At 37.2% G+C, this 23,820-nt stretch overlaps 1 protein-coding gene across 1 annotated transcript; it reads left to right on the forward strand.

Annotated features, from left to right (window-relative positions):
- Positions 1-1,220: 1,220 nt before the first annotated feature.
- LOC124097610 (zona pellucida sperm-binding protein 3 receptor-like) lies at positions 1,221-23,517 on the forward strand. The gene is given in 11 exon segments (XM_058581923.1): positions 1,221-1,345; positions 5,339-5,471; positions 6,431-6,610; positions 7,199-7,298; positions 13,017-13,102; positions 13,284-13,478; positions 15,470-15,676; positions 16,993-17,184; positions 18,723-18,923; positions 22,489-22,664; positions 23,193-23,517. Coding segments are annotated over 10 exon segments (1,656 nt in total). The 5' UTR covers positions 1,221-1,345; positions 5,339-5,362; the 3' UTR covers positions 23,403-23,517.
- The last annotated feature ends 303 nt before the right edge of the window (positions 23,518-23,820 follow it).

The raw sequence follows: 23,820 nt of genomic DNA on the forward strand, positions 1-23,820 counted from the left end.
AATTCTCTAAGAATTTTCTTTCTGAAAAAATGGAGAGAATCATGATACCTACCTACTTCATAGAGTTAACAAGTTAATCTTGTACAGACAAGTTAACACATAGACATGGTCAATGACTATAATAATGATTGTCATCATTGTAAAAATGGATGACAATAATAGTCCTTGGTACCCAAGTACAATTTTAGTTTTCCTCTCTCTTAAATGGCCTACATTCCTCTGACATTTTTTCCTGTTCTTCTCAAGATGCTTATAAATAATTTTTCAATGTATCTCTGTGTCTCAAACCAAGATGTTGATCTGGAAACTGTCACCAATCACTGCAATCAAATATTTGGATTCCAGGGTATTATTTGATAAACAAAACTTGTGCCCAGAGGTACCCACTTATAAAAGGTAAGGGTTACAAAAGGGTTGTTTCATTATTCCCTAAAATTGTGGTCAAGAAGAACATTTAAATCACGGCTGATGAGATTGGATTTAATGTGAGGATTGTTTATGGGTTGTTCACACTCAATTATAAGGGCTAGCCTTTCAGATCTGCCATGTTCTGATTAGTTAGGAGTGGCAGATTCGAATATTTTCATTCTTCATAAAAAAAAAAAAGTGGAGACCATAGGATATTCAGTTTTCTGAGCTTCCAATGCTACATTTGTGGGATTTGGGGGAAAAATATGAAGATGTTCAATTTCCTTATATAAAATGGCACAGAGTACCTCATCTCTAAATTACTTATAATACTTACACAATATTAGTACCATGTAAATAGTTGCTAAGCTGTATCATCTAGGGAATATGGCAAGGGAAAAACATCTGCACCTGTTCAGTATATACAACTACTGTAGGCCTGACTACCCCAGAATACCAATGGCAGTTGGTTGAATTCATGTAAGTGGAAGACTGAACTGTCTTGTTATTTTTAGAGAGGTCAGTTGCCCTTCATGGGTCAGGGGAGGCAAAGGAGAAAATAAAAACGATGACATTTTATCAAATTTGAAGACTAGCTAAAGGGAATGAGGAGGTTAGTTACACACTGTAGCTTTAATCTGTAGTCTAAATTTCACCCATCCCACCTAACCAGCCTACCCAAGCCACCCTGCTGGAATTTGGGATTTGGGGGTAAAGCATTAAGCCAAAAGAAAAGAATGTCGCGGTGAATTCTGTTCTAGGGAGGAGCTAAGAATGTTAGCCATCAAAGGCACTTCATTCTGAGGGAACCACCCAAGGCAACTCTCCAGAGGTCTTCTATTCCTTGCTTAGATACCTGCTGGTCAGCCACTTACTAAACAGCCTACCTGAGGGAAAGCAGAGTCTTCTGTCACTTTGAGGAGGGCTGAATTCAAGGGTAAGATGGAAAGATATCTTCAAGTGTATGCTTATTGGAAATCCTTCCAGGGCTATTGTATTTTGTGGTAAAAAGCGAATGAGTTGTGTGATATGGGAGGCTAAATATTAGTTCTTGAAGACTTAATTATTTACTTGTGAGTGGGGAAATTAATAATGTTTATCAGTGAAGCCCGTTGTCAAGTAGATTAGATATTTATGCGGTTATTTCTCCGGCTCCTGAAATATAAGTGTGTTGGTTGGTTTCTCTACCCACCTCCCATATCTGGTAATAGAAACAGAAAGTAAACCAGGCTTCCCAGGGTGGGTGGAGTAGTTAGAAAGCAGGTGACCTGGTTTTCAAAGTCTACCGAGAGCAAAATTATGAAGTTTCTCTTAGGAGACTCCATCCCGAGCCATTGGCCTTTGAGAGCAAAGATCTTCAGATTTGATTAAAGGAAACCCATCACCTCTACCTATTTTAACAATCAAAAAACTTTGTCTTCTTCACCTCTTTTCTCGCCTTCTCTTTTCAGAATTGGCAATATGTCTCTGCTTCTTAAAGGATTTGAGTTATATTTAGGGCTTACTCTGTAGGAGAGTGGTAACTGTAAATTTTTTTAAGAAATCATAAGAATAAATCTATGCCTTGAATTAAGCAATGGGTTTTTTTAGATATGATACTAAAAAGTAGAAAACATAACAGGGCACAGTGGCACACACCTGTAATCTCAGTGGCTCAAGAGCCTGAGGCAAGAGGATCCTGAGTTCAAAACCAGCAACAGAAAAAAGCAAGGCGCTAAGAAACTCAGTGAGAATCTGTCTCTAAATAAAATATAAAAAAGGGCTGGGCATGTGACTCAGTGGCCGAGTGCCCCTGAATTCAATTCCTAGTTAAAAAAAAAAAAGTGGAAAAAATAAACCAGTTAAACTTCATTAAAATGAAACACTTCGGTGCTTCAGGGGATACTATCAAGAGCAAATAGAAAGCATACAGTGAAAAAGTAATTTGTATCTAGAGTATATAAAAAAACTCAAGGTAAAAAGCAACTAATCAGTTTAAAAATGAGCAAGATTTGAATACACATTTCTCCAAAGGACATACACAAGTAGTTAGCAAGCACATGAAAGATGTTGAATATTATTTGTCAAATTAGAGAAATATAAATCAACCCTATAATAAGATACTATCGCATACCAAACAGGATGTCTAAATTTTAAAAAAAAGTAGTTAAATACAAGTGTTGAGGTAAAATGTAGAGAAATTGAAATCATCATATGCTATTGGTTTAAATGTAAAGTTTAAATCTACGAACAACCTAAAGGTAAATCAGATGAAGATGGATAAATAATATAACAATATGTGGAGTGAATGTGTGTATTATATTTATATATTATATATAATTTTTTTTCACAAAAATGAGATACTGATATATGTTTAAATATTATGCTAAGTTAAAGAAGCCAGCCACAATAGGTCACAATTTTATGATACCATTTATATAAAATATCTAAAACAGGCAAATACATAGACACAGAAAGTCAGACAATGGTTCTCAGGGTTGGGGAAAGTAAGAGTGGGAAGTTACTACTTCTTCTGTATAAGGCAGAATGTACCAGCAAGGCAGAGATGAATAATTCAACCTCAGACTTCAGGATCTTGTGGACAGGTGGAAAGACAGACTGCAGACTTTGGCTATAATCCAAATCATAATAAAAACAGAGTTAGAAAAAAAGAATTGGAATTGGAATATGGAGTTTTTGCTGAAGTACAGAAGGGACACTGGAGAATTGTCTGGGTAAAAAATGAATTGGGATTGGTGGAGGAGGGGGCTGGAGGGCAGAGGGAGGGAGCGGAGATGAGGAGGGTAGGGAAGTGGAGCTCTCCAGAATGTCAAACTCTCTGGGGCAGCCAGAGCACAGGGATGGCTATCAAACTACAGAAACAGACTTGACAAAAAGCAATCAATCTACTGTACAAATGTGAAATCCCAAAGGATCAGAGCCCTAAAGTGAATTTGCTGAATTTATCAAATTCATTAATTTACTTTGTATTGTTTTCAGAAATATTCTTTTAAACACAATCGAAGTATAAATGTATTCATCTTGAAGAGAGCCATGAATTTGTACTTTCTAAGCAACATTTTAAGAATGTTCAATCTGTTTGCCAGATGGAATTTGGAGTTCTCATGGTTTTATTTTTTTTTAATGACTCTTATAATGATTTTCTTCCTCAAAAAAAAATTTTGGGGGGGGTATTAGGGATTGAACCCAGGGATGCTTAACCACTGAGCAACATCCCCAGCCTTTTTTTACATTTTATTTAGAGTCAGGGTCTCGGTGAGTTGCTTAGGGCCTCACTAAGTTGCTGAGGTTGGCTTTGAACTTGCAATACTTCTGCCTCGGCCTCCCAGAACACTGGGATTACAGGCGTGCACCACAGTGCCCAGCTCCTCATGTGTTTACCACATGCATTTTATCATGAATTAAATAGAATGGGAGCCAGAAGTAGGGTTGCCCACCATCTCATTTACCTTGGGGGTCTTCTGGGGTTAGTCCTGTAAGTCCTACATCCTGGGAAGCCCTTCAATGATGAGAAAATTGGTACAACTACTCACACTGCGATGGAGAAATAAGGGCAGCGTGAATGCTTCATTTTCTTCAATTACTGTTTCTTCACAACACTTCTATGCCAGGCTGACCACTTAATGTAAGTTAGGTATTACTTATAAAATCAATTGATTTTGTTGGCAGAATTGGACTTGAAGACACAACTAGGGCACGTGGGATGAGGCCACTTGCGTGTGCAGGCAGTAGAGTAGCGGTGACATGATCAGAAATTTTAAGAAGAATCTGACATGAGTTTTTGCTCAATGAATGGGTTAAGCCCTTGCATATGGTGAGTGTGAAGGGAATCATAGGCTTCCCTCCCCACCTCCCACAGAGAATAGCAGTGACAGTTTTGTGAGAAAGAGAGAAAACTGTCTTGAGCTAAAAAGACATATGATGTCAATTAATGCAAATAAAGATAGATGTGAATAGAGAACCATCTCCATCTGCATAAAGTTTGAGTAAAAGATAAAATTTTGCATTTCATTGGAAGTTCTATTTATGTGTCACTTTGGGTACAAGAACTATTTCTTAAGTCAAGTTTTAATGTCTGAGGAATTTCCCACATAGGAATAAGAATGAGATTGCAGAGATATTGTTTTGAAGAAATCTCTGATTAATAAATGATCAGAACCAAGGGAGATAATAGTAATAGTAATGTTTCCTTATCTCATGGCTAAACCATGCTTTGAAAGTTCTGAATCGGCCCCATTAATTGTGCTTTGGTTGACCCTTGCTATAGAATACTCATATAGGCAGATACTGTAGACACATCTCCAACTTCATTCCTGTCTCATCCCTTTCTTTCCATTTTCACATTTACTCCTTTTGTCGAATTCCTCTGACAGTGTAGTCATTATGTCACTCAAAAATAAGTACATAAATCAATCAATCGGTAAACAAAATGGCTCTCCATTTCCTCAATTCAAAGTTCTAATCTTGGTACTGAGAACCAAATCAAACCCACTTGTAACTCACTTTTCCCCATCTTTAACTGTCACCTCCCATTGACATTCCTTCTAGGCAAATGAAGTGCTAGCTACTGTTTTCCAGACGTGAACCCCCACCTCAAGGCTCTGTCTTTACTTGACTTTTGTATCTGGTATAGAATGTCCTTCACCTAACAATTCAAGTTTCACAACATCTACCATAGATGAAGAACACCACCAGAAAACCATTGTCATTTCTCCATCCAGAATTAACTAGTCATCTGATGAGGGGCCCCTAAGGCAGATAATATTAAGTGCTATTTGTTGAAAATAGTGTTATTTAGTGTCTTTTCTTACATGTTTTCTTACTTTTTTTATTACGCTTTTATTATAATCTCTTTGAAGATGATGTTTCCTAGTACATTATGACAAGTGGAAGTTCACTGACTGCTTTTTTACTTGAGATCTTTCAACAGAAAAATATCAAAGAGGCTCAGATCATGCGCTCCCACCAGAGCACCACGCCCCACAGGCTTGGGATTCGGAAGGTCTTCGGCTCAATTCTTGTCCAAATGACTTTGGTTACTGCTCTGCTGGATACTGTCCTTGGTGAGTAGTAGGGGGACAGGCCAGATCGTCACCATATAATGAGTTCATCACACACCCTACTTTCCAAGATGCCTCACAGATATTCTTCAGATATGTTGTGGGGCATATGTATGACCTTGGAGTTTAGGGATATTTGTTATAAACCCACAAAGGGATTGTTTCATACATGTTTTTGATACTCCCTTTTAGAATTTTCTCTCCAGAAATCTGTAAACAATCTAATTTCAAATAAACATGAGTTAGAATAAACATATATTATTACCTACCAGACTATCATGAAGAACTCTCACTGCTTGTGTGGATATTCAAAATGTAGGGCCCATGGAGATAATTCTGCTGAGGCCTTTAGAAGATAATATAGTAATTTACTTAATTCTTGCTGGGGAAGTAGAATTAAAATTTTTATTTTCCAAGGGCTTCATACATTCTCCACATTGTGATGCTTTTGAAAAACATTTTCATTTTTGAGTAGGCAATCTAGTCAAAACCCCAAAGTCCAAAAGAACACAAATGAAGGGTTGCTTCTTATCTCAGCACCTGAGGTAACTAATCTTCTATGATGGTTTTTATTAATAAAACAAGTGTTTCTACGAAGGCAAGAGGCAGTGTTACATGGCATGACATAGGCACCTACCTGTATTCTGAGTAGGCAGATGTGGGCAATCTGAGAGAATAAGGAAATTCAGTTCTATTCTCCTATAGTTTTGACAGTTTATCATTTGATCAGGAAAGGATGAATGTCATTTTATTTGCCTTTTTTAAATTACTTTTGATATTGTCATTAATTAAAAAGCATACATTGGTGATTACTCTCTGTGTTTATTGACCTTTGGAACAATGGGGGAGGCATGATAAAAAAATCCAGTACCTGGTCTAAAAGTCTTAACTATTCAAACCCTGAGATGCTATGTTGCAAGATATAACTTCCGGTTGGTGCTCCTTGTCTTTTTGGTGTCTAGGTGATTGTGGTCTTCCACCCAAGTTGCAGTTTGCTTCTCCACTCAGCCAGTTGTATGAGTCCAACTTCAAAGCTGGAACTGTTCTGAAATACGCCTGCCACTCTGGCTACAGGAGAGTCAATTCCAGTCGCGTCACTTGCGGTGCTTATGGTGCATGGATTTACAGTAACTTTTGTATCAGTAAATATCAACATTTCTTCTTACTTTGTTTCCAGAAAGTTGAACAGGAACTTGACAAAGTCAAGTCATAAAAAAGTCAAAGTAAAAGTCATGTGAAAATCTGTACGTAGTGTTGAAAATTAACAACACCTATACTACATGGAAGAAGTCATTTGAGGATACACCGTGAGATGTTTTTCTCTTTTTCTTTTAAAAACAATTTATTTATGAGATATTTTTCTAACAGTAAGGATATAGAATTTTCTTTTTTCTTCTATTTCCCTATGGCCAAGGGCATGCAAGTTCGAGAAAATACAACTATGTGTACATCAGGTCAATATGTCACAGCCTATATTGTGTAATCACAGAGATTTAATTAAGCCAATATAATTAAGCACAGAGTTTTTCTTTGAAAATGTATCAGAATGTGTTTACTTTTATTTCCCCTCATATTACAAATTCAATGAGCCACAATCAGAAATAAGCATTGAAGCATATCTCTGGATGTATCTGGAAGCAGGAGTTAAAGTTAATCCACCAGAGTTTTTTCTGATGTTATTTCTTGTGAACATTTGGAATCACTAATCATTAATTTAATTTGCTTACTAGAGAAACAATGCAGGAACCCAGGAGAGTTAACCAATGGTAAAGTGGACGTTATGACTGATTTTCTTTTTGGTTCAACCATACAATTCAGCTGCTCAAAGGGGTAAGTGTAAGGTAGACTAGAAGCAATTCTTCTTATTAATTAATTTTCATAAGGAGTTAATTCATTTGTGTTTCAAGAATAAAACTTGTGTATTAATGTCTACATCAAGAATTTTTACTTCTCCCCAATCCCATTCATCCTGTTTCTCTCTGCCTTCTGACAGTAAGTGACTTTGGTTATTTTCTGACTTATCTTCTTGGGATTTATTTATATATATACAACCAAGTACAAATATTTTTGTCAATATTTTGCCTCCTTTTTTACATATAAGATATCTGACTGCATGCATTATTTTGAATCTTACTGTTACTTTTTTTCTCTTAATAATATTGCTATAAACTGAACACCATATTCCCCCCAAATTCACATCTTGATTTCTAATGTGATCATTTTTGGAGATGGGGACTTTGGTAAGCAATTAGGTCATGAGGCTAGAGCTCTCACGAAGGGTTTTGTGTCCTTTGAAGTAGGTAATAATTATACACTATTGTGTATAATAATAATTAATGTTCTTTGAGTGTAAAAGATTAGGATTTATTCCAGTGAGGAGAAAAGGCAACTCTCACAGGGCAAGAGGGAACCAGATAGGGGTTGCCACTTAGCTGTACTAGTTTAGGGGGGCTTATATAGCTACTGAGCAGGGACATTGGTCAATACCTATGCTAATCAAGTCTTGGGAAAGTACCAAGGCTAGTGGTCAAAAATATACGCTAAACAGGTATTGAAAAAGAGTTAAGGCTACTGGCTAGCCCAGGATTCTGTAGCCTTCGCTCAGGTCTATCCCTTCCTACCTTTCCCTGCCTCACCACAGAACAAGGGAATTGGCTGGAATCTTTGGAATCTTTCTACAGGTTAACTTCATGGAATGGTCTTTACATTTTAAAAGGTATTTTATTGGGGATTACCTGTACCATCCTATTCAATCCCCCCTTCTTGAAGAAAAGGGGTGATGACCACTCTGGCAGTTTCAGGCTGAAAATGGGTATTGAACAAGCACAGGATCCTCTGATGGAGGTCTATCTAGGAGCCCCTGGTAGGTGGGGATTTCATTTTGGATTCCATTTGTAGTTTGGGCATCTTGCATATGAGGGAAGTCCAGAGATCCTCAGTGTGGCAGTTGGTGGATGATTAGACAAGGTACTTAGGGCAGGGATCATGCCTTCCAAAGGACCCTGAAGGAGCCCCAAAAGATGAAACTAGATTTTCAGCTGCTGTAGTGTTGCTGCGGATCCCAGCCACCTGCCATGCCTCTCTTGTCTCAGAAATTTGAAGAACGAAATCCATGGACAAGGAAGAGTGAGTATAAAAGAGTAGAGATGAAGGGACCTGCTATGGGTTGCTCTATTATGAGTAATTATAATGCACCAATAAAAATATGGAGAAAAGAAAATCGATGTTAATAGAATCCATCAAACTTATTAAGATTTCACTCGTTTTACACACACTCGTTTGTGAGTGTGTTTCATTCTATGTAATTTAAACATATTTGTGTATTTGTGTGACCGCAGCCACGGTCAAGATACAGATGTTGTCTTTTCATAGAAAACACCATCCCTCCTTCTTCTCTGACCTTGAGAATCTTCTAATCCATTCCCTCTGTCTATGATTATGTCATTTCAATTGTGCTATATACACAAAATCACACAGAATGTAACCTTTTGTGATCGGCTCTTTATTACTCAGCACAGTTCTCTTGATATGCACCTGTGGTGTTATGTGCATCAAGTTTTTACATTTTATTGTTGAAACAATTCCATCCTATGGAATTTTCTTCATCATTCATCCATTGAAGGAAACTTGAATTCTTTCCTTTGTGTCTATTATGAATAAAGCAGCTGTAAATGTTCATCTGCAGATTTTTTTTTATCTGAACTTAGGTCTTCATTTGTCTGGATTAAAGTCAAGAAATGCAATTTATGAGACACAGTGGTTCAAGTCTAGTAACCATTATATAGTTACATGTCTGTTTTCTAGAGAGGATGTACCATTTTACATTCCCACCAGAAAATATATTAGTGCATCCATATTACTCAACTCCAGCATTTGGTAGTTTCAAAATTTTTAGCTTTAACTGTTCTCACAAATATAATTATATGGCCCTATGCTTTTAATTTGCATTTCTGTAATAGTTAATGATGTCGGATTGAGTATGTTTATATGTGCTTATTTGTTATTTTATGTTCTTTTATGTGAAATATCTGTTCATATTTTCCCTATGTTGAATTGCATCGTTAAGAGTTGACATCCTTGCCTTATACCCAAACTTTGAGAGAAAACTTCAATCTCCCACCATTATATACCTTAGCTGTAAGATTTTATAGATGCCCCTTATCAAGTTGAGAAAATGTTCCTGTATCCCTAGTTTGCTAAGAGGTATTTATAAAGAATGTCTGTGGAATTTTGTCAATTTTCTTTCTCTGGATGGTTTTCAGATCATTTCAGCATCATTTATTTAAAAGTACATATTTAATCCATTGATATGGGTTAATTTTTTTTAAAACAATATATTTAATTCTCAAGTGTTATGTGATTCTGTTTTGGACTTTCTATTTCATGATTCTAGTCTGTCTCTAAATTCACACAATGAATTCCTCTCTCTTCTGAATTTTATAGTATGTAACATCACTTAAAAGTATACCCTCTTTCTTTCTGCTTTTACTAGTATTTCTGACTATATTTACTTATTTATTTTCCTATACAAACTTTTCAATTATTTGATTTTTACTTTTAATAAATTGGATTAAGTTTTAAATGGCCTTTGGAAAAACAGACATAGTATGATGCTGAAGCTTCAAAACCAAAGCTTTATTATGCCTATATGTCAGTTCTAGTCTTTTGTGTGCATGTATATGTGGGGAGTAATGTGAGTGAGTGTGTGTGTGTGTGTGTGTGTGTGTGTGTGTGTGTGAGAGAGAGAGAGAGAGAGAGAAAGAGAGAGACAGACAGAGAGACAGAGAGAGACAGAGAGAGAGAGACAGAGAGGAGAGTGAGTTTCAGGATAGTTTTAAAGATTTCCCAACACACATTTTTCAATTTTCATGTTTACTCTTTGGTATCTCATATTATTTTTATCTTATTTGTGATATTGCAAATGGTGTCCTTTTTATACCTACTAACAAATTTTATGTGTATATGTATAAACTATTGATTTCTATATTAATTATTTTATTAATATTGATTTCTATATTAATCTCATATACAAGATAATTCTGCATTCTCTTAATTATTTGCACTAGTTTTTAGTTGGAATTTCTTGTGTTTTTCACGTATATAATTGTGTAATGTGAACATGATTTTGTTACTTTCTCTTTTCCCAATTTTATTTTTTAAATTTCATATTAATTGTGCTAGCAATTATCTCAAATAATATACTGATACACTGGACATTGTTTTATTATTCTTAATTTTAGCATTTTTTAATTTAACTTTGGTTGTGCTATATCTCTGCCTAATCTATTTTATTGAATATTTTTGACAAGGCTAATTGTCAATTTCTTTCTCAATATCATTTTTATGTCTATCAAGAGATTGACTGTCTTAGATATAATAATATCATGTTATATATTTATTTCTCAGGCTACCCTAACAAAATACAGGCTGAGTACTTAAACAATAGAGATTTCTTTTTCATAGCTTCTCTTAGTCAAGGTGTGTCAAAGTTTAGTCCCAGGTGAGAGCTCTCAGATGGCAGACATCTTTCTGACTTCACATGGCTTTTTTTTTTTTTTTAATACTAGGTATTGACCCCAGGGGTACTTAACCACTTAGCCACATCCCTGGCCTTTTTATTTTTTATTTTGAGACAGATTCTTGCTAAGTTGCTCAGGGCTTCACTAAGTTGCTGAGGCTGTTCTCGAACTTGTGATCCTCCTGCTTCAGGCTCCCAAATCGCTGGGATTATAGGTGTGCACCATCATGCCTGGTTCACATGGCCCTTCCTTGGTGTGTGGTGTGAAGATGGGGATTGTTAGATAGCTAGTCAGCCATAAAGGGTACGATGGAAAGGACACTTACAGGTGACTGAGAACCACAGGGGACCCTAGCTGAGAGACAAGCACCTGGAAGATGAGGAAGATGGGGGGTCTGGTATGTTAAGATCTCCCCCAGACATTTCAAGATCATGTCACACTCCCTCAGGTAGCCTGAAGTCTCCCTTATCACCTAAACTCTGTCACAATCTCCAATCACCCTGGCAACCACAACATCAAGACCTCACAAAGAAAGTTCTCTGGGAGCTATTCAAAAGGTAATAAACTATGATAAAGGGGACAGGAAATTGAGGCAAAAAATAGAGGAACTCAATTTCCTCAAAAACTTCAACTTTGTGAGCACCACATCATTCTCTCTTTGAGGCAGTCCAAGCAGATTCTACATTGTCAGTCAAAAGTCAAAATGTGGACCTGGGCAGGACTCTGTGGAAACTTCCCTGGGACCTCCAATAAAACTGAAGGCCAGGAGGAGCATGCTGTCCTTATCTTCTCCTCCTCCTCCTCCTCTGTACCAGCGATTGAACCCCGGGGCACTTAACCACTGAGCCACATCCCCAGCCCTTTTTATGTTTTATTTAGAGACAGGGTCTCCCTAAATTGCTCAGGACCTCCCTAAGTTGCTGTGGCTGGCTTTGAATTTGGGATCCTCCAGCGTCAGCCTCCCAAGCTGCTGGGATTATAGGCATGTACCCCCATGGTTTTTCCCTATCCCTTCTAATAAATATCCTTGTTATTTTGAGCAACATGTCTGAAATATTTCTGGGCAAGAACCCGGATGAGAAAGGACTGCTGTGGCTGCCTCAGCTGGTCAACGGGCCTGTGCCCTGTAACAGGATGGAGGTGGAGGGAGAGCACAAGCGAGAGAGCTCAGTGATGTCTTTTCTTATAAGGACATTAATTAATATTTTGGGATCAGAGTCCCATGCTCCTACACCTTAATTATTTCCATATGCAAATACATTCATATTAAGGCTTCAACATGTGAATTTAAGAGGCAAGCACATATATTTGGTTTATAAAAATGTATAAGATATCATTCCTCATTTTAAAGCATCCTTTCCTTATCAAAACAAATTCATTTGACCATGGTATGTTTTTCTTTTAGAGTGTTTGTTTTTTGATTAATATTTTATTCATAAAATTTTCATTGATATTCAGGGCAAACTGATATTTTTTTATGAAAACAGCCTGAAGAAAGACTGGGACTTGTCAAGAGCAAGAACTATGAGATGATAATCAGGCAGCTAATGGTTTAGGAGAGTAAGCTGAGCTTCAGAAATCAGAAGGAAGCTCTGAATCAGATGTCAAAGTAGTTTTTATCTGTAATGTGTCTTGATCGTTTAATTCCAAAGAAATTATATAAGAAGCTCAAGTGAACCATTTTCCTGCTATGCACTCTTTGTTTTTTAGCTTACTAAGAAACATGTATAATATTTGAGTATGAAGATCTGGGGATGTACAGCGTGGTTAGGGATTGGTACTATCTGATGTTTGGGAAAAAATTAGTAATAATATTTAAATGACTAAGAAAAGTTTTTAAAATGAGTAAATGTGCTCTCTGACTGATACGATGAAACTGAACTGCAAGTTGCCCCAAATAATCAAGAAGACGGCATTGTTTTTATTTTTTTAATCGTGGATAAAACTCCCACTTGTCTGAAGCCCGTTGGCAGTTTATCTTACTGTTTGTAGTAAGATAAATTCCACTGGAATCTTTGACCTCTTTCAGGTATGTCCTCATTGGTTCAACGAATAGTCAGTGTGAGGTCCAAGGTAGCGAGGTTGAGTGGAGTGACCCTCTCCCAGAATGTGTAAGTAAGTAAAGATTTTAAGTAGAGATTTCTTTCCTATTCAATACAAATCTAAACCTTATTGGGTCTATCACTCTCTGAACCTCCAATTCCCCTTGGGCCCTCTCTCTGTTTTCATTTTCAGAAACATTAGATTTGTCGTGATGCTTTTTTGATATTTCTTTCTCTTCACTCACTCTTCTCAGTTGTCAAGTGTGAGTCCCCTCCAGAAATCAGTAATGGGAAGCACGATGGTGGAGACGAAGACCTCTACACGTTTGGATCCTCTGTCACCTACAGCTGTGATCCCAACTTCTCACTCACAGGCAATGCCACCATTTACTGCATGGTGGAGAATAAAACATTAGGTGTCTGGAGACCAAACCCTCCTGTATGTAAAAGTAAGACACATAATGCATTTGAATTCTCTGTTCTCTTGTTTAAAAGAAAAAAGGGAAATGTATTTCCAGGGGGAAATAGAAGGTCTTACAGACAGAGTTAAATGTTTCAGTGATAAAATGACTCGGGTTCAGCCTTCTTACATGCTATGTTAGTCGGGGTTGCATAGACTATGCTGTGATAAGATGTCATAGCAATATCTCCTGCACTTTTTATAGCAAAAGTTTCTCAAGCTCTTTCTTCTTTGCACTGCTAGTCTGGGAAACTTGTTTGTGCCTCATGCCAAGAAATTCTGTTGATCCTGGATGAAATGGAGATACAGGGTGACGCTAGTAATATCAACCACTCATGCCTATGGAGCTAACAGAACCGTATCAATTTCAGCAGGTTAATAGGAAAGGACAAAGAATATACCTGACTCCAAACTGTCAAGGGAAGCGAAAAGAGATGTCCAGCCAGTTTCAGTAATAACTCAACTTGCTAGTTTAGCCATCTTTCTTTTTGACAAAGTGCTTTAAAAACTCTGTATCATTTACTCCTTCCTGGCTCAGTACAGGATCCACCAACACTAGAACAGGACAGCTTCCTCGTGAAAAGAGTAGAAAATGCTTGGAGTCAGGTCTGTGGGAGGTAGTAAGGCAGGAGCTGAAGCTGGAAAGGCTGGCAAAGGTCTTGCAATGAACAGCCTGTGTGCCACTCAGGAGTTCAGAGTAAGGTGAAGGGGAGGCATTGAATACGTGGTAATTTAAGTGGGGCCAACACAACTGACAGGTACGTCTTGTTGCTACCATCCAGCCAAGAAGTAAAGGGGGCTTCAACTATAGCGAGGGCAGTGGACCTGGAAAGAAGTCAAAAGAAATCCACGGGGCAGGATTGCCAGGACTCGATGCCTGGCTGGTTGGGGATTGGAACATGGGTGACATTTTTTTCTGTTTGGGAGGCAGCTCTCAGGTGCCCTAGTTGCCTCTTCGTGATCACCATGTCATTACTATGGGCCACTCATCCACAACCAAAATCAACCTGGAAATTTTTTTTATTGGTTCTTTTTAGATACACATGACAGTAGAATGTATTTTGGCTTATTATACATACATAGAGTATGACTTATACTAATTAGGATCCTTTTGTGGTTGTACATGATGTGGCATTACCCTGGTCATGTATTCAAATGCAAGGATAGGAAAATTATGTCCAATTAATTCGACTCTCCTTCCTACTCCTCTCCCTGCTCCATTCCCTTCATTCCCTTTTGTCTAATTCAATAGAATTTTATTCTTCCTCTCCCCACCCTCCTTTATCATGGGTTGTCATTTACATGTCAGAAAGAATATTCGGCCTTTGGTTTTTTTGGAACTGGCTTATTTAACTTAGCATAATATTCTCCAGTTCCATCCATTTGCCAGCAAATGCCATAATTTCATTCTTCTTTCTGACTAATATTCCATTGTGTATATATACCACATTTTCTTTATCCATTTATTTGTTGAAGGGCACCTAGGTTGGTTTCATAACATGGCTATTAGTGAATTGGAGCTGCTGTAAACATTGATGTGGATGCATCACTGTAGCATGCTGATTTTAAGTCCTTTGGATATAAACTGAGGGATGGAATAACTGGGTCAAATGGTGGTTCCATTCCGAGTTTTCTAAGGAATCTCCATACTGCTTTCCGTAGTGATCAATCTGGAAATTAGGCCATGATAATGGGAAGATCTGGGAACTTGGAGATTCAAGCTGCAAGTTTAGATATTGCTAGTTGTTATCAATGAGAAAGTTAGAGCACTTTATCTACAATGACCAACACAATGACTTCTCAGTTATCTGAGCTTCCTTGAGAGACTGAAGGAATATATAAAGCTTTAAAATATTTTATGTGTACCTACTCAATAGAAAGTTGTATAAGACCTTCCTTGGAGATATACCAAAACTCACCATCACATCTTTCTCTCTCTCTCTCTCTCTCTCTCTCTCTCTCTCTCTCTCTCTCTCTCAGATATCTTTTTCTATACTCCTGTTGAAATATTCTGCCATCAGCCACAGATTCCACAGGGAATCTTTATCTCTGGATTCAAACCCTTCTATATTCACAAAGACTCTATTGTGATAAGCTGCAAGAAAGGTTACGTCCTCCGAGGGAGTAATTTAATCCACTGTGAAGCTCATAATGAGTGGTACCCCTCTGTTCCCACCTGTGAACTCAGTGAGTATAAACTATGAAGGGACTGTAATATTTGTCATGTGAAGTTACCAGAAGCATGAGTGTGGGGGCATCCTTCTGGGCTCAAGGCTACTAAAATCCCAATAATCATATAAGTTAAATATATTTTCCCCCAGTTTTCTTGTTAGAAGGAAGATTTTCTTCTTAATAATCTCTTGATATTATTTGTAAGATTTAATATATATCATATAGTTGACACGCCAATGACTTTGTTCATACTGTAGATTATATATGTATTGTAAACGTTTTACAGGAGGTGATAGAAAAATTTCCCATTCCCCTCAAATGAACAAAATATGAGTATTTCTTGAAAGATGGAAATAAAATTCCATCTAACATTTTCTTTCTTAATGTCACAGAGGTGCTCTATGGACTAGCATTTGCCTTGAGATCTGGACACTGTGAATATCTACAGATCGCTGGTAACATTAGGGACACTCTTTGCTAACACTGACTTAGCACTTCCTACATACACACAGTATCTCAGTGCTTAATAGCTATGAATTTATAACAGTCCTAAAAAGGAGTTACCATTTTTAATCCTGTTTCAAAGAGGAGAAAACGGAGAGAGACATTAAGGAACTGGTCCAAGTTCACATGGTTATCAGTGGTGGAAGTCTCCATTGTATTGAGGCTTATCTATTCCCTTCTGCCACCACAAGAAGTTAGTCATCATTCAAAATGTGCAGCAATGAAATTCAATGAATATGTAACTTGACAGATACCCATCCCCTCATCAAACCCCATGAACCATTGGCGCAAGGTTGAGTAGAAGAAGGACAAGGTCATAGGCTCAGGTGTACATATGTATATGGGGCTTGATTTGAGGCCAGTTCTGAAATTCCAGGTGACAGTCAAATTGTCAAGGGAAATGCCTCTTATTTTCATTTCCCATTAGGCAAAGATACCAGTGAAAGTTAGACTTTCCTTAGAGCAAACGTCTGCTGTGCATTCTGAGCAAGCCTAATGCCTCTCCTGAACATGGGTCATCCTGAATGATAATGAATTGGAAGGAGACATAAGGTCCCATAGAGTTGGACCAACACCTAGAACTGTCTCCCTTTTGTACAGTGGCAGGAAGTACTAACCCCTCAGTAATAGCCACATCAGGATTATGTGCATTTAATGCTTGACATCAATCTATCAGGCAGTAATGCTGTGGAGTCTCTTTCTGGTATTCCCATTAATCTTGCCATCTGTTTTTTTATTAATAAGTATGTGATCTTTTATTTTTTGCATGTGTGACATGAAATCCCTATAACAGTTTTCTTTTACATTTGTGTTTCCTTTATGATCAGATGGTTGTTCAGACTTACCAGAAATTCCTGGTGCTTTCTTGGAGAAACATATCTATGCTCAGAAAACTCAGGAATTATTTGAAATTGGGACAAAGTTGAAATATCAGTGTAAGCCTGGCTATCACGCAGCAGATGAGCTGACTGTGACTTGTCAGCAAAATTTGATATGGACAACTTCCAGATGATGTGAGAGTAAGTGAATTTGGTTTTGTTTTGTTCCCCCCCCCCCCCCCCCGTGTATGTGCTTGTGTGTCTACTTCTCTATTAAAAATGTTAAGCATGATCCTTGAAATTTTCCAGGTTTGGATTCATTGCATAGGATATATCCAGTTTTTGTAAATGTTTTGTGTGCTCTTTAAAATATACGTATTTTGTAGTTGTTGGTTTTGTGATTTTTATGTATGTCAGTTATTTCTAAATTTTTTTTATGTTGCTGTTCAAATTTATACCTATTTACTTGTCTCTCTGTCACTGAAGATTTATTTAATTATGGATTTGTTTTTTAACTTTTTAGTTTTTTTAAAAGAAATAAACTCTTTTTTTGAGACGGCATTATTAAATGAATACTTATTTAGAATGATTTGTTTCCCTGATGAATTTAACTTTTTACTAGTGTATTGGTAATAACCCTCTTTATACTACAGTTATCTTTAAATTTTACTTTTATATTTAGTCTACCTCTAACAGCTTTATTTCAGTTTGTGTTTGCATGGGTCATCTCAACTTCCTCTTCTAATAGGCTCTTTAATTCTTCATGTCATCACCCCCACTGTTTATCTACTTCTCATTGAAGGAAAGGCGAAGAATGTGAACTACATTTCCTACAACTGCAAAATCAATTCCTCGTTTTAAAGACTTTTAATGAAGAAGTAAAGTAAAAGGCAAATTAAGTGGTAGCACTTTAACCAAACAGTTATATTACTTGATATTTTTATATTACTTGAAAATTTTCATGAATTTGGAGAAGATCCCCTTGGTAGAACTTTTCCTTCAATTTCTTTCCTTTTAAAAATTATTCCAAAAAAAATAATATTTATGGGTTACCATGTGATGTTTTAATACATATAAATTGTGCAATATTTAAATCAAGTAAGCATAAATATATCATTTATTACTTTTTTATGGTAAAACCACTCAAAATTCTTTCTTTAAGCTTTTAAGAAATAGTCAGTGTATTATTGCTATCTAGCCATGCTTCTCTACTGTAGCACACTAGAACTCATTTCTCCCGTAAACTTTAATTTGGTCACCTATTGAGCCACTTTCCCCCATCTCTCCCACCTCCCCACTCTCCCTGCCTCAGGTAACTACTATTCTACTCTTAGCTTCTATGAGACTAACTTTTTACATTCCATTTATGAGTGAAACCATGCAATATTTGTATGTCAGTGCCTGGCTTCTCCAAAACACTCCATTACCTAATTTTCCTTCGACCTTATTCTTCATTAGTAGTATTTAAAACTGAGGTATTGAATTTTCAGTGTTGGGCTCTACAGTTCACACTTAATATAATGATCTCCACTTCCATCCACTTGCTGCAAATGACAGAACTTCATCCCATTTTGGCTGAAAAGTATTCTCTTCTCAGAGGTTTCTCTTTCCCTCAAATCCCCCAAACCAAAATTTGACCTTCTGCTTCAATGAGTTGGATTATCAGAGTCAGAGCTTTAGCCAAAGGCATATTTCCCTTGTGATTTCATGAAACTTGAACATCCATTTTTATCTATCAGAAATGTGTTGCCCAACACCAAATCTGGAGAAAATCAAATTCGTACGTGAAAAGAGGGATTTCACTACTGTGTGTGCCTATGTTTCTGGAGACTTTATTTTCTATATGTGTGAAGAAGGCTACTACACTGATTCTTCCGATGGAAAGAGTACATGCCAAGAAGATGGCACCTGGAAGCCTCAAATTCCAGAATGTAAACCAGGTAAGAATTTTAAAGAACTTATTATTTCCTTGGATCCTTCAAATATTATCCACCAAATATTTATCCACCAAGCATTTCACATCCTTCTTCCTGCAGAAGAGTTAACTTCTTAAAATCAGGTAAATAAAGGATTGTTCTTCTATAAAGTTTTTTTTAAATAAATGTTCATAATTTTTAAATTATTTCATTTTTAGAAAATACAGCATTTCAAAATTGTTGAGTTTCGGCCTTTACAGAAATCATCCTTCAACATAGGACTATCATCCCCAGTGCATTCAACTCATTGAAAACTTTCATATAGTTTTGTGAAATCTGAGACAGTGCCCTTCCAGTGGAACTATTCTATTATTTCACAGTCTTTGGTTCAACACTGTAACCATTGTCTAAATTCTAACACTCAGTAATCATGTCCTTATGGTGCTGTGTTTATGGGAAGCCAGAGATAGATTGGGGATCCTGCATCTATTTGAAGTCTTTACACTTTCCACAGATGAACATTCCTGAACTTAGCCTGAAGTCTATTGAGAATGATTTAACCAGGACTCTGTAGCTGAACTCATCCTTTCATCCCAAAACTCCTGTGATCCATGTTGAAAAATATTTCCTATAAAATGGGAGAATTCTCTCAACTCAAGTTGCTTTTCTCCCACCAAGTATTTATCCACCAAGCATTTCACATTGAAAGCAACAGGATTGTTTGAGTTTTGCCAAGTTCTCCAAGGGGATAGAACTTGAATGGAAACACTGGAACCTGCTACAAATCACCAGACTTGGGCCCCGAGAATGTGGATGAGACTGTTGGTAGGATGGTAAATTAGTACAACTACAATGGAAATCAGTATGGAGTTTCCTCAAAACACTAGGCATGTAACCACAGCATGACCACCCAGCTCTACCATTTCTCAGTATTTATTCTGAAGAATTAAAGTCATCATACAATAACGACATGTGCCTATCCATGTGTATAGCAACATGGTTCACAATAGCCAAACTATAAAACCAGCCTTGTTTTATATCAGTAAATGGATGGAAAAAGAAAATATGGCATATATACACAATGGAGTTTTATTCAATCATAAATAAGAATGAAATTATGTCATTTGCAGGAAAATAAGTGGAACTGGAGACATTATGTTAAATGAAATAAGCCAAATTTAGAAAGTCAAGGGCCATGTTTTCTCTCATGTGTGAAAGTTAGAGAGGAAAAAGGAAAAGAAAGCTTTGTGTGCAGGAGTGGACAAGTATCTCCTGGAAATTGAAAAGAGATCTCTAGAGTAGAAGAAGGGGGATCAAGGGGAGGTTGGGGGGGAGGGAAAATACTGGGGTATGATACTGGCCAAATTATACTGTTAAACCATGAACATGCACAAATATGTACCAATGGATCCTACCATTGTGTTTAATTATAACACAATAACAATATGGATGAAAACCAAATCGTCAGACTTGGAGGAGTCTTCTTAATATAAAACTATAAGCTCAAACTCTTCCCTCTCTCTCACCATCCAAATGTGAAGTTCACCCTCCAGAATTTCCCCTAGACACCACCACAAGAAATGTCTTTAAATACTGCTGTTTTAGTCTGAGTATCTGAGTATCTGTCTCAAAAGTTTTTTTGTTGGAAATTTAATCTGCAGTCCAACATTAGTATGCAGTGGGACGTGGGGCCTCTAAGAAGTGATTGTCCAAGGGATGAAGCCCTTATGAATAGTTAGTGCCATTATTTTGTGAGTGGTTCAGTTATCAGGCAAATGAGTTGTTAAAAAAGTGAGTTCAACTAGGTCTGTTCTCTCTTATTGGCTTATTCACACTCTTTCATCTTATGCCCCATTGTGACATGGCATAAAGGCCCTTGTCAGGTGTAGATGCCATGCTTTTGGACTTCCTAGCCTCCAGAAATATATAGTTAAGTAACAATTTTTCTTTATAAAATCACCCAGTATATGCCATTCCATTAGAGCAACAGATAATGAATTAAGATAGTACAGAGAAATGGGGTTGTAGCTATAACAAATACATAAAAATGTAGAAGTGGTTTTTGAACTGGCTAATGGGTGGAGATTGAAATAGTTTTGAAACAAATGCTGGTAAAATCCTATATTGTCTTGAACTGACCATTGAGGGGGGTTTATGGTGAGAGCCCAGAAATAAGAGACTAGGGAAAGTCTGGAGCTTCTTAGAGATTACTTAAGTGGTTGTGATGAAAATGTTGTTAGAAATACGGACAGCAAAAGTCAGTCTTGTGTTGAAAACAATTACCAGTGCAACAGTATTATGAGGTAAGGACTTCATGAGGTAATTGGGCATGAGAAGAGAGACCTCATGGACTGATTAATGCCCTAATCATGGAAGTGAATGAATCAATTGTAAGAGAGGGTTTTATAAAACTTGGTTCAGTGGGCTCTGCCCTCTCTTGCCTATTCACCTTCAATTATGTATGATGTAGTATAAAGTTACTCACTGGATGCAGGTCCCATTCTCTTGGATGTCACAGGCTCAAAAACCATGAGCTAAATAAACTTCTTTCTCTATAAATTACCCAGTCTGAAGTATTCTATTATAGCAACAGAAAATAAACTTAGACACCTCCTTATCCTGAAGCTACATATGAATGTATTGAAGGATATATTTTAGTTGGATTTGCTATAGCTCATGCAAAACTTTTTGGTGGCTTCCTTCACCTTTCCAAAGTAAAGGTAACTCCAGTTCCACTCATAGTCCATTGAAGTTAGAGTTACAAAACATTGAGAGCAATGTTTCCTGCTGATCAGAGACTCCTAAATTTTACCTTTTAATTATGTATTTGGATTATTTAAATCATGACTGGTAATTTTTAAAATCCATTGACAAAGACATTAAAAAATGAAATTTACTTCCCACTCCAGAATCCTATGGGTACAATTATCCCATCTCTAGGGGCAGCCACTACAACTAGGTTGCTTTGTATCTTTCCAGAATGTCCAGACACAGTGTATTTTATTTGAGAATATCTTTGCGTTGCTAGTAAAATTCTCATGAGAATCTTGAGTTCTTTCCAACTATCCAAGAGAGAGGAATGTCAAGTGTAAATCCCCAAGTCATGAGGTGTTGAATACCTCCACTAAAACCTCATGATGGCCACCATTTTCCCCATGATCTTCCCATTTCCACTTTTTTTTTTTTTTTTTGATGACCCAATGATGATCCTGTTTGGTCACTGATGCAGAAACAAGATGAATCAAGATACTGTCTGTCTCTACATTGTGCTACCAAATGCCACTGTCTCTACTGTACCTAGGAAGATTAATGAGGCTGAGACAATGAAAAGTACATATACAGATAAAATAATAATAGTAATTAATTCATATGGTTGTAACAAGGATTAAATGAGATAAGGCCAACAAAAACTTAGAAAATAGATGCATATATTACTCAATAAATATTTATGGCTATTATAAGTACTAAAATGAAAGACTTTAGAACAACTTGAGGAGCCTAAGTATAATTATGATCAAAGTTTGTCTTATGCTGTTTTGATGCCTTTTTCTGAAAAAAACACAAGAATCAAAATATGTTTCCCTTTTAGTTCTGTGTCCAAAACCAACGGTAGAAAATGGCAGGCTGGCCAGGGAGAAGGACCATTATGTTGCAATGGAAAACATCACCATCCAGTGTGACTTTGGCTATAATGTGGTTGGTTCCCAAAGTATCACTTGCTCAGTGAACAAAACCTGGTACCCAGAGGTGCCCAAGTGTAAGAAGGTAAGTGGCACAATTCAGAGGAGTTCTGGGCTTTCAATCCCTGAAAATGGAAGCCTCCCCAAAGTTCTGTCCCTGTCAACAATGATCTGACTTTTGTCTGGATCCCTAAGTAATGTATCAAAATTAGCCATTTCAATCTCAAAGTACTATGGTGAGCTAGGAGAAGCAAGTTTTTTGACTCTGGGGCTAGAGCCAAAACTCCACTCTAGGCCCAGATCCCCTGACCCCTAACTCCACATCTTCTACAGTGAGTGTCCTGCGTTTGCTCCATTTCTGGTTGGTCAGCAGAATATCCCACAGCTGCCATGATGGAGGTGTTCTGGGTTGCTTTGCCTCTTTTAGGCTTTGATTGTGCCTGATTGCTGCTCAAGAGCAGATTGGGGTTTGGCCAGCAGCTGACACCTGATCAGAGGCAAAGTCTCTTCTGACTTCCTTTTCGTAGACCAGTCTTCAGGTCAATCTCACTTTTGCCAGTTATTCCTCTCAGAATGCACCCCCTCCTCATTTCTCTCTTTTAATCACCTTTAGGAGGTTCCAGAAGGCTGTGAACAAGTGATCATAGGCAGAAAACTCATGCAGTGTCTTCCAAACCTGGAAGAGGTGAAAATGGCCCTGCAGATATATAAACTGTCTCTGCAGATTGAACGTTTGGAACAAGAGAAAGATAAATGCATAAAGCTAAGGGAGAATATTTTTGAAAAAGAGAAATCAGAGGAGTTAGTTTGGCCTTTAAATTAATATGAAGAATCTCCTCAACAACTCTACTCTTGAGCACATCACTTAGAGTAATGTTTCTGGGCTTGGGAAATTTCATATGATTATTGTAAATAAAAAAAAGATATATTTAACTGTTGATCATCTCACTGTGTCTACTTTTCTTAACTCACAGTGTTGGTCAAATAAATAATCACTCATCAAATATCAGTTTGTGTTGTCATCCTAGTCAGCATGCCACATAAATATCGCACACCCAGTACACAGATCTGCTGTTTACAATGCCTGTAATTAGTTTTACATCCCTTAGAAAGGATGGAAGCTAGGAAACTCAAATTGTTCATACTACTACCTTTCCCTGGTGCCTTTACTGCACATCTCCCATGTCCAGAACCTGCCTCTCTGACTGCAGGAAAAATGGTCCAAATCCAATAGATTTTCA

The sequence above is a fragment of the Marmota monax genome, unplaced genomic scaffold, assembly GCF_021218885.2.
Source record: "Marmota monax isolate L192 unplaced genomic scaffold, Marmota_monax_Labrador192_F-V1.1 WCK01_AAM20220418_F8-fsc00105, whole genome shotgun sequence".
Lineage (NCBI taxonomy): Eukaryota > Metazoa > Chordata > Mammalia > Rodentia > Sciuridae > Marmota > Marmota monax.